Source organism: Apium graveolens, chromosome 6 (assembly GCF_009905375.1).
Source record: "Apium graveolens cultivar Ventura chromosome 6, ASM990537v1, whole genome shotgun sequence".
NCBI lineage: Eukaryota > Viridiplantae > Streptophyta > Magnoliopsida > Apiales > Apiaceae > Apium > Apium graveolens.
Window position 1 is genome coordinate 112254178 of NC_133652.1, and position 11970 is coordinate 112266147.

The 11970-nt window shown below is 44.7% G+C and overlaps 1 protein-coding gene across 1 annotated transcript; it reads right to left on the minus strand.

Moving 5' to 3' along the window:
- Nucleotides 1-367: 367 nt before the first annotated feature.
- Nucleotides 368-721, minus strand: LOC141665392 (uncharacterized). Its single transcript, XM_074471380.1, has one exon. The coding sequence runs from the start codon at nucleotides 719-721 to the stop codon at nucleotides 368-370; it is 354 nt and encodes a 117-aa protein (XP_074327481.1).
- Nucleotides 722-11970: the final 11249 nt, after the last annotated feature.

Consider the following 11970-nt stretch of genomic DNA (forward strand, 5'->3'; position numbering starts at 1 on the left):
AACCATTGCTTCCACAAATATATGTATAGAACTACTCCTCAGGGCGCGTCCTGTGGTTAGGACGCGTCATACAACCAAGCATATCAACAAGTAAATAGCCTTTGGAAAATTTTAAGTTTTATTAATAATGCGCTTTGGTATCAAAAGTGCACCAGTCCCACGGCTACTATACTCTGTGGGGAATTTATTCGAAAAAATGATCCTTCAACTAGTTCTAAGGTTAGCACATGCACTACCCCCTAGGCTAGGAGGAATTTTATTGCTTCTAGCCTATAATCTGGGCACAACCCTAAGTATATAATAACAAAGATATGTAAGGGGCCAAAGTCGTGCCTTACTGATAATACTTTCGGAGATGTTCCGCATTTCACGCTCGCGGAATCAGCTTTCCTTCCATATCCTCAAGGTGATAAGTCCCTTTCCACAAGATTGCTTTTATCTTGTATGGTCCTTCCCAATTAGCTCCAAACACTCCATGCTGGGGATTCTTAGTGTTTGGCATCACCTTCCTAAGCACCAAATCCCTTACCTTCAACAGATGTCCCTTTACCTTCTTGTTGTAATACCTTGCAGCACGCTGTTGATATGTCGTAAGCCTCAGCTGAGAATTTTCCCTTGTTTCTTCCAAAACATCCAAATGAAGCCTTTGATTAACCTCTGCATCTTCCTCCATGTAATGATCTCTATGAAGCGACCCTGAACCAACTTCCACAGGGACCATAGCCTCATAGCCGTAAGTCAGCATAAATGGAGTTTCTCCCGTAGTAGATCATGGAGTAGTGTTGTAGGACCACATCACTTTTAGGAGTTATTCGGGCCAATTCCCTTTCCGATCTTCTAGTTTAGTCTTGAGGGGTATGCTTTATTATCTTATTCACGGCCTCTATCTGTCCATTGCTTTGAGGATGATAGACCGCTGCAAACTCCTTCTTAATTTTCAGATCCTCACATAATTGCCGCAACTCCTTGCTATCGAACTGCTTACCGTTGTTAGAGACAACTTTGTAAGGAATACCAAACCTGCAAACAATAGAGTTGAAGAAAAAATCTCTGATTTTCTTTGCTGTGATAGTCTCCAATGGCATAGCTTCTGCCCACTTAGTAAAGTAATCAACCGCGACCACTACATACTTGACATCCCCTTTAGCCTTGGGAAATTCTTCAAGAAGATCTATTCCCCACATGAAAAATGGCCAGGGGCTCACCATAGGTGTTAGGAGCGTTGCCGGCATAGACGAATAGTTTGCAAAGCGTTGGCCGTGATCGCATGTTCTGACAAAATTCGCAGCATCTTCTTTCATCGTAGGCCAATAGTATCCTTGGCGTAAAACTTTCATCGCCAACGAGTTACCCCCCAAGTGATTACCACAAATTCCTTCATGCACCTCTCTTAGGATATAATTTCCTTCTTCTTCATCAACACATCTGAGCAGTTGTTGATTGAAGCCTCTCTTATACAGAACTTCATCGTACACCACATACCTTGCAGCCTGGTAGCGGAGTCGACGAGCCTTGAACTTATCCTCGGGGAGTGCTCCCTTATGAATGTAGACAAGAATGGGCGTCATCCATGTTTCCTTGGGAGCCTCATCCACTTGCATTGCCTCTACCTCCAGGATACTAGGAATTTCCTGGATTTCTAAAGGTGTAGATCCCAACAACACAGCCTCCTGCTGGGATCCCATTTTTGCCAGGGCATCCGCGTTACTATTCTTCTCCCGCAGTACGCATTCCAGACAAACCTCTTTGAACCTTCCAATCAGGCGCTGCGTGCACCTTAAGTATAATTCCTTCCGCGGTCCTCGAGCTTGAAACCCCACATTCACCTGATTCACCACCAACTCCGAGTCGCTTTTTGCAATTAAGTTCCGCACCCCCATTTCCAAAGCAATCTTCAGGCCATTGACCAATGCCTCATATTCCGCATCATTATTCGTTACATAAAATTTGAAGTGAATTGCACTCATCAGGTAATGGCCTTCCGGAGACACGAGTACTATGCCCGCACCCGCTCCTCCATTGTTAACTGCCCCATCTACATGCAAGATCCACCAGGAATGTGGGAACTCCTCTAAAAATTCTTCAGTATGAGGGGGATGTAGCACTACCAAAGCCCTATCATCAACCGCAAATTCAAATTCCAACAGAAAATAGGCTAAGGCTTGTCCTTTAATTGCTATACGGGGCATGTATTCCAAGTCAAACTGACCCAACTCCACAGCCCATTTCAACATTCTCCCCGATGATTCTGGCTTGTGAAGGACTTGACACAGCGGATATGTTGTACGGACTTCAATTCTATGGGCCTGGAAGTATAGTCGTAACTTCCGGGATGCAAGGATCAAGGCGTAAACAAGCTTCTCCATGCTTGTGTAGCGAGTTTCAGCATCATGCAATCGCTTACTCACGTAATACACTGGTGATTGTTGCCCGTCCTCTTCTCTTACCAGCACAATGCTGATTGAATACTCAGAAACTGCAAGGTACAGTATTAGAGATTCTCCATCTAGCAGTTTGACAACATGGTAGGGTTTCCCAGTTGTTCCTTGATTTTCCTAAAAGCCTCCTCACACTCGGGTGTCCATACGAAGTCTTTCCCTGCTAACTTAATTGCCATAAAGAATTTCTTGCATCTGTCGGACGATTTGGAAACAAATCAATTCAGCGCGGAGATCCTCCGAGTTAAGTTTTGCACTTGTTTCACATTGGTGGGTGATTTCATATCCAGCATTGCTTTGATCTTTGTGGGGTTGGCCTCAATTCCCCTATGGTTGACAATGAACCCAAGAAACTTGCCCGACTCCATGCCGAACACACACTTTTTTGGATTCAACTTCATGCAGAACCTCCTTAGAATGTCAAACATTTCCATCAAGTGCTCGATATGGTCATTCACCTCCTTGGATTTTACCAACATATCATCCACATATACCTCCATGGTTCTCCCAATCTGGTTTTTGAATATCATGTTCACCAACCGCTGATAGGTCGCGCCAACATTGATCAATCCAAATGGCATCCCTATGTAGCAATATAACCCCCTATCAGTAATGAAGGATGTATGCTCCTGATTGGGGCCGTATATAGGGATTTGATTGTAACCAGAGTATACATCCATAAAACTTAGCAAGGCATGACCCGCCGTCGCGTCAACCAACTGAACAATTCGTGGGAGCGGAAAACTATCCTTTGGGCAAGCCTTATTGAGATCTGTGAAATCTACACACGTCTTCCACTTGTCGTTTGGTTTTTTTACAAGCACTGGATTTGCGAGCCACTCGGGGTAGAAGGATTCTTTGATCAACCCCACTTCCAACAGTCGGTCTACCTATTCTTTTAATGCTATTGCCCTTTCCCCAATCACCGGGCGACGCTTTTGTCGTATGCCCGTGCAATTAAGGAAGATGTTCAAATGATGACACATTATCCTTTGGTCGATTCCCACCATGTCTGAATGACTCCATGCGAAGACATCGAGTTTTGTAATCAAGAAACGGGTAAATCTTTCCCGTATTCCATCACTTAGCTGAGATCCCACCTTCAAAACCTTGTTTGGGTCATCTTTGTCGACCGGAACAGATATTGTGTCTTCGGCCGGCCCCATTTTTTTGGCAGGCATAGGGATCCTGGGATCCAAATCAAAATCAAAGTTTTGTGGGTCCTCGACCTCTATTCTTGCATCCGAGGGCGCGTCCCCATATGCGGGAGCATCTACCTCAGGGAAAGGCATGGCTTTGTGCAATGCAGGTGTGGAGGGCGCGTTCTCGTTTTGAGGAGCATCAACCTCAGATCCATTTTCACTCCTCAAGGGCGTGTTCTCTTTTTCGGGAGTATCTACCGTGAGACTATTTTCGAGATTTATAAAATCTCACTTCTTCCTTCCAACTTTTCTCCGTTAACCTCCTTTTGCATGATCCCTTTTGTATGGTTCACCACAACTTCTTCCACACTACGGATCCTCGAAACATTCCCCAACGTCAAAAATGGGGTCCCGGTAGTATGAGTTTCTTCTTCCTCTGGTCCTTCCAGAAAATAATGGGCATGAACCTCTCCACTTGGTTTTATCTAAATGTCCTCTGCACCCTCAAATGGAAGGCCTTTTCCCTCATATCTTCTCCTACGAAATTCTTCAGCAGCCTTGTGATAGCAGTCGCGTGACCCGTATTGCGACCCTCTGAGACTGCCCACTCCGTTAGGTGTTGGGAATTTTATCATCAAGTGGTGTATTGAGGTTATCACCCTGAACGCTCGTAACCAAGGTCTGCCCATCAGCACATTGTGCGCAGAGTCCTGATCCAGCACCTTGAAGTCTATCATTTAAGTGACAGACAGAGCTCCTTCTCCAAGTGTAACAGGAAGTCTAACCGACCCCATAACTCTCACTACTTCACCAGTAAAGCCATAGACGTGTGCATCTTTGAAATACATGTCGCTATCCGGGAAACCCAATTTTTTATCCGTGCTGTAATACAGGATGTTATCAGAGCTCACGTTTTCCAAGAAAAATCGATGCACGTTCATTTCCCCAATAAGTATAGTAATCACTAGCGTATCTTTATGGGGATGGTGCACCCACCTTGACTCTTTTTCCCTGAATGTGATATCAGCAAATTCCCCTTTGAATATTTTTGGAGGTCTGTCTTCCAGGCTGTGAATGTTGGTGAGCGACGGGTATCGTGCTTCTCTTGCATTTCTTTCCAATGCCCGATTACTATCACCGACAAAGGGGTGTCCCCCAAAAATTGCCCTGATACTTCCAGCTCTTTGGAACTTAACCTCCGCTGTCTTTTCGGCGTCTTCCGCCCGCGGGGGCTGCCTTTCATCTTCCCCTTGTCATCACTTAACCTACGTCGTTTTACCTTGTCAATCTATTCTCCCAGGTATCCAGCCTTGATCAATTCTTCAATTTCATCTTTTAGGTGACGAAACTCGTGGGTGTCATGACCGATGGACTCATGGTAATCACAATACTTTTTCTTGTCTCTGCTTTGCCATGAAGTCAAATGGTCTGCTTTCTTGAAAATTCCTTTGTCCTTATTCACCTCGAAGATATGATCAATGGATGCTGCCAGTGGGGTGTAATTGCTTACCCTCCTTTTATAGTTCGACGGTGGACTTCATTCCCTCCGCGTGTTCACAGTATTCACCCTATTAGGGCTTCGGGCACTCCGCTGGTAATCTGGGCTCGCAGATATATCTCTTCTCTTAGCTCGCCCCTTGGAGTTATGGGTATTATCATTTTTCTTTATTTCGGCGAGTGATTGTTCAATTGCTTTGAAGGACTCTTCCTGCGCAAGTACATTAGCTAATGACAAAGGGTCCTTTCCTTGCAAGTGCTTCCAGAAATCTATTCCCACGCGCAGACCAGCTATAAGGAGTATTTTCAGTATCTCATCAGTCGCGCCCCTCACCAAGGTAGACTCTGCATTGAACCTCTTAAAGTATGAAGTCAAGCTTTCCCCTTCTTTCTGTTTCACGCTGGCCAGCGTGGTAACCGGTGGTGTATACTTTACTGCAGCCTGGAATTGAGTTAGAAACAAAGTTTTCATCTGTTCCCAAGATGTGATCACCTCTGGACCAAGTTTTTGGAACCATTGTTGAGCGCCTTCCTAGAAGGTAGACGTCAGGAGACGGTATCGTGCCAAGTCAGGCACCTGATACACATCCATCCCAATATTGAAATGCCCCAGGAACTCTACGGGGTCGAAGTTCCCATGAAAACACAAGTCATTAGTTGTGTTCCTGTATCCTGCAGGCAGCTGCGCTTCCCTCACAATAGCAGCAAAAGGGGATGGAGCTTGCGCAGTCGATGTTACCCTACCTCCTTCAAGATGGTTGAACAATCTCTTAAGATCATTCACATTAAACGTCCCTACTCCAGAAATGGTTTGAACGTTGTGTTATTGAGGTTGCCTCGCAACTTGTTGTCATTCCCCTTGGTTACCCCCGGGTGTACCGGTGGATCTTGCCACCCCTCGCTCTGAGGCTGCGGTTGTAGTATGTTTCCATCTTGATTTCGAACATTCCCCTGTGCACGAGGTTCTTCCTGGCCGTGCCTCGGTATTTCATCATTGTTTTGCAATCTTTCTTGAATTTGCACGTCGTCCCGGTCATGAGGACGCGTCCTGAACCCATTGCCTGTAGCACTGTGGGAAGCTACAGAAACAACGGCAGGAGATTCTTTAGTGGAGGGCGTGCCATCTCTCCTTCCATTGTAGGGTGCCCTTCCATGTTGGAATCCCATCCTTCCTCGTTCATTCCTTTGATAGACTCGGCCATAATTCCCAAACCTTTCTCGCGGAGGGGCACGCTCGTGCTTGCGGTGTCGCACCCTATCATCCCTTTGGTATGTAGGGGGGTTACGCGTTGTATCATGGGGCCTCGCTTCTCCAGCGTTTCCTTCCTTTTGTCATTCTACCAGCAGCATTCTCAAATCGTCGTCTTCCAACCTTATGCCAAGCCTTCTCTTTAAGGTCGAAAAATCCCCTCTTTCCTCATCTTGATTCTGAATGTTTTCCACACGACGACACTCGTCCATCGTATGCCAAGACCTGTGTGGGTGTGGCACAACCTGGTTGCCAAGACGAGGCCTCTCCCTACCGTTAGTGTCCTCATCGACAAGCTCCACAATAGGTTCTACATCATTATAATATTCCAAGCACCGCGGAGTGATTCACGGGTTTTCTCCACTGGCCTGGGCATCTCTTTCAACTACGGGTGTCTTCCCCACGGCATGGCCGCGACAGGTAAACGACGACCTCTCCTCGTCCTTCGACGCTCCACCGTATTCAGCCTTGAGTGAAAACTGTTAAGAGTATCCCCCATGCGGTACAATGGCTCCAAGATATCAGCGTTGCTGATGAGAACCGGAGGTGTTCCTCCCACATCCGGAGCTCTTGGTGGATCTGCCATGTTTCTGGGCACGTAGGGTTTATGGCGAGTGTAGCATCCCTCACCTTCTCCTTCAAATCTGCTATCACTTCCATCATAAGAACTTCCATCATGATTGTAAGACATCTTTTCCTCCCAAGATTACGATCTTAATCAACACCCCTCCTTCTAGCGCCAATTTGTTGACGGAGGAATCTGGTAACAACAAAGATTGAGGTTTCTCTCCAGAATTAAGATCTATGACGGTGGTTCTTCGCCGGAAAATCAAGTTGTGTGTGGTGGTTTGTGGTTGTTTTTAGGCTGAGATTGATCAGAGTAAGTGGTGGCTTATTTATCAGCTCTCAACTTCTTACCCCTCTCAATGTGCCTACGTACCCTTTATATTGGGGTCAAGTCTGACGTAGTTCGTGTGGAACAAGAAATCTAATGGGCTTAGACTTCTTATTCCTAGGCCCGGTAGAAGCACATACAGAATCCGTCTTCCGCTAGCTTTAGGAATGTCCAACTATGAGGCCCAACCGCAAAGGCCCAAGGCTCGTCCATAATTGTAGGACTTCACGGACAGTGCATCTCCCTGCGCAAGGATAACATTCCGCTACAGCTATCTCCTTTGATTTACAGACGCAGGTATAGCCACGATTCACCCCAAATGCCGGACGCGTCCCTATCCCCAGGATGAGGATAACACACCAGATAACAGGACAGGTAATCCCAAACTCTTGGGTGCAAAGTGCAGGATGACTCCAAAGTTCTCCAACGAGGACACCCGTTGAATACAATAACAGAGTTTCCAAAGCACGCACCAAAGTTAACCCCGCATCCCCAACGAGGACACCCGTTGAATACAGGAAGAGGCCATCAATCATCAAAACAACTAGAAAATTATAAAAACGAAACTATTCATTTTTGGGTTGGGAGTTCACATTCTCATCGTCTTTGATAAAATATACCCCTGGAGGCCTTCAAGATTTTCACGGACATCCCCCTCCTTGACCGTCTCAAGGAGAGAATTCTTCAAATAGTACCTGCAACAAATATGTTAGCAAAAAATAATCTCTGTGCCCCTTTCCATGCATCCTTTGTCCTGAGGTCACTCTTGATAATGCATTTACCACACATAGGACGCGTCCTAGGACATTGGGCGCGTCCTTACCTTCATGAAACCTGTATTGTTCTTCCAACAACTACTTCTCATAACATTCCATAGAGACAGGACGCGTCCTCTACCTCTAGGCGCGTGCTCCAACCTTTATTAACAAAAGGACCACATTTACTAAATACTTCCACCATGGTGGACGCGTCCAAAAACCCCTGGGCGCGTTTTGCTCTAATCATGCGCATTCAAGCTTTCTTACAAAAGCATCCTTAATAAACATTCCCAAGAACAGTGGGCGCGTCCTGCCTTACATGAGCGCCCAAATGATCACTCGATGAACACCTTCACCAAATTGGACGCGTCCTATAAATTTGGGTGCATCTTAAACCTCTTTTGGAACACAGCGCCGAGTTTGACCTCAATTAATACACATTTGACCCGCATTGATCCAATACCAAATTTTGGATATAACCTTTTGTAAATGATTTTCTGGATAACCTCTCAATCTCGTGTTTGATTAAACAATTCTGACCACATAAACTGGAGATTGTTCATAACCAGACACCAGAAGAGTTAAGGGTTGTACTATTAAGTACTTCATACACAAACGTTAATCAACTTTTGATTTCATGAGGAACATTTGTACTTTTCCTTGATCATCCTTTATTTATACGCCTATTCATTCTTATCCCTCGGTATCTAAAATAAATTAATGGTTCCAATCTCTATTAGTAATCAGTACACAACCCACACCTGTATGTATAACTCAAGAGAGGATAGTACTCGTATTGCTCTAATTAGAAAACTACAACGTACAGAGAATTAAAATGGAAAACATAGAAAGTGGTTTCTACAAATCAGGAACCACCAAAGATAGACTCCTACTATGTCTCAGTAGCTATTATTATGTTCCTAAAACCATGCTACACCACATGACTATTTCTACGTGACTGACTCTACTTTATTTAATATTTAGAATATGTTTAGATTAATTTAAATATCCAACACATTCCCCCCTAATCTAAACATGTCCTCAGACTTGTTCACATCATTCCAGTAAAGTCTTTGACACCAATTGCTTCTCTCATCTCCTCGAACTTAACACGTCCCAGTGCCTTCGTTAAAATATCCGCTCGCTGCTCCAGAGTAACCACATGCTTAACTATGAGCTTTCCACTCTCGATACATTCACGGATAAAGTGAAACCTCACATCAATATGTTTACTTCTTCCATGCAGAACTGGGTTCTTCATCAACTCGATTGCAGATTTGTTGTCAACATGGAGTATAACAGGTCCAATTTTCTGTCCAGATATTTCCTCAAGTAACCCACGTAACCAAATGCTTTGACAAGCTGCCAACGTTACCGCCATGTATTCAGCCTCGCATGACGATAGTGCAACCACACGCTGTTTCTGCGATGTCCACGATATCAGACTCTTATTCAAGTAGAAACACATTCCTCCAGTGCTCCTCCTGTCAACAACATCGCCCGCCAGATCACTATCTGAGAACCCAACCAATATTTTCACGCTTTGTTCATTCTCGTATGCTAGACCATAGTTAACAGTGCCTTTCACATATCTTAGTATATGTTTAACAGCTTGTTGGTGCTTCACGGTTGGCTTTTCCATGAATCTACTCACCACACCCACCGCATATGTAATATCTGGACATGTGTGTGTTAGATATCGCAGGCTTCCAACGATGCATCTATACTCTGTTGCTTCAACCAGTTGCCCTCCTTCGTCCTTATCAAGTTGAAGCTTATTTTCCATTGGAGATTTACAAGGGTTACAACTTACCATTCCAGCTCTGTCCAGTAACTTCTTTGCATATGCTGACTGTTTCAGTGTTGTAAGCAATCCCGTTTGGCTTACTTCTATACCCAGATAAAACGACAGCAGTCCCAGATTGCTCATTTCAAATTGCTTGTTCATTTGCAATTTGAATTCCTCTATTTCAAGCTCATTTGACCCTGTCACAAGTAGGTCGTCTACATACACACCCACTATGATCACACTTCCACTTGAAGACTTTGTATACACTGCTTGTTCATGTAGACACCTTTTAAATCCCAGCTCCTTCAAGCACTTGTCTAACCGAGCATTCCACGCCCTTGGTGCTTGACGCAGACCGTACAGTGCTTTAATCAATTTATACACTTTATGTTCTTCTCCCTCCTTAACGAAGCCCTCCGGTTGAGTTACATATACTACTTCATGAAGTTTGCCGTTTAGGAACGCAGACTTAACATCAAGGTGATGAACTTTCCACCCCTCCTTTGCTGATAATGCCAACAGTAATCGAACAGTATCAAGTCTGGCCACTGGTGCAAATACTTCGTCATAATCTATCCCCTTCCTTTGAACATATCCTTTTGCAACTAGACGAGCCTTGTACTTGACTATGTTGCCGTCAGGATCTTTCTTTATTTTATATACCCATTTCAGCCCAATAGGTTTGTGCCCAGGCAGCAACTCAGTAAGAGTCCAGGTGCCATTTTTCTCAATGGTGTCAAATTCTGTCTTCATTGCTTCCTCCCACTTTCATTCTCCTGCTGCTTCTTTAAATGTCGATGGCCCTTCTATTTTAAGCAACATTAACTCATCAATTAGGTCCACCATTTCAGTATCGTTGTAAATATCAGACAACGCCCTGTAACGTTTAGGTCCACTTTCTGTGCTTCTTCCAGACAGCGATGACGTCTCTGCAGTGGTGCCGGCAGATGATTCTCCGGTTGCTGTTGCAGAATTGACAGAACACGACTGAGATGGAGATAACTGGACTGGTGTCGCTATCTCAGACTCGACCTCTGTGTCGTCCATGTCATCACCCATACTTCCCATTTCGACATAATTCCCAGGGAGCACCAGTTCAGTATCTCTGTTCTGCTCCCTAGACCAAAACTGATTTTCTTGAACAGTTATATCCCTTCTAACATGTAATTTCCCTGTCTTGGGGTCGTATAATCTACTCCCCTTGGTTCCTGGTTCTTTGCCTAGGTAAATCACCATTTTACTTCGATCATCTAATTTTTTCACATGCACTGTTGGGATTTTCATATACGCGATGCAGCCAAACACCTTTATGTGTGTCAAGTCCGGTTTCTTCCCATACCATGCTTCATATGGTGTCCTTCCTTTTAACGTGCGTGTTGGGAGACGGTTTAGCACGTAGATTGAATGGCGTACGGCTTCTCCCCACATGTAGGCTGGTAGTCTTGACTCTTTTAAGAAGCTTCTTGTCATGGCGCCTATTGTTCGATTCCTACGCTCCACCACCCCATTCTGCTGTGGGGTGTAGGGCGCCGTATAATGTCTTTGTATGCCAGCTGCTTCACAGTACGCAGTAAACTCCTTCGAACAAAATTCCCCACCACGATCTGTTCTTAGAATTTTTATACTTCTTTCAGTTCCATTCTCCACCAATGCTCTAAATTTCTTAAACATCTCAAATGCATTGTTTTTTTCTTTCAACATATACACCCACATTTTCCTACTTAGATCATCAACAAACAATAGAAAATAGCGGTTACCTCCAGTTGTTATTGGCGAGATGGGGCCACATATATCCGCATGTATGATCTCCAGTAGTCCTCTCGATTCAGATTTGGTCTGCGAAGGAAACGGCTTTCGAGATTGCTTTGTCATCAGGCACCCTTCACACTTCTTTATTGGGTGAACCAATTGCGGAAGACCAGATGCCATCTTTTCCCTTGACATCATCTCCAACGCTTGAAAGTTTACATGCCCCAGCCGGGTGTGCCACAACCACGTATCTTCTTCCACCTTGTTCATAAAACATGAGTACCCACTCTCCTCAAGGCTGATTTTGTACAAGCGATTTTCAGTCCTCTTCACCTTCATTAACAGTTTCCCGCTAGCTTCATGCACCCAGAGATATTCACCATCGAGAATCACTTTGTTCCCGGCTTCAGATAACTGTCCCAGACTTATGATGTTGTTGCATAAGTTTGGGAT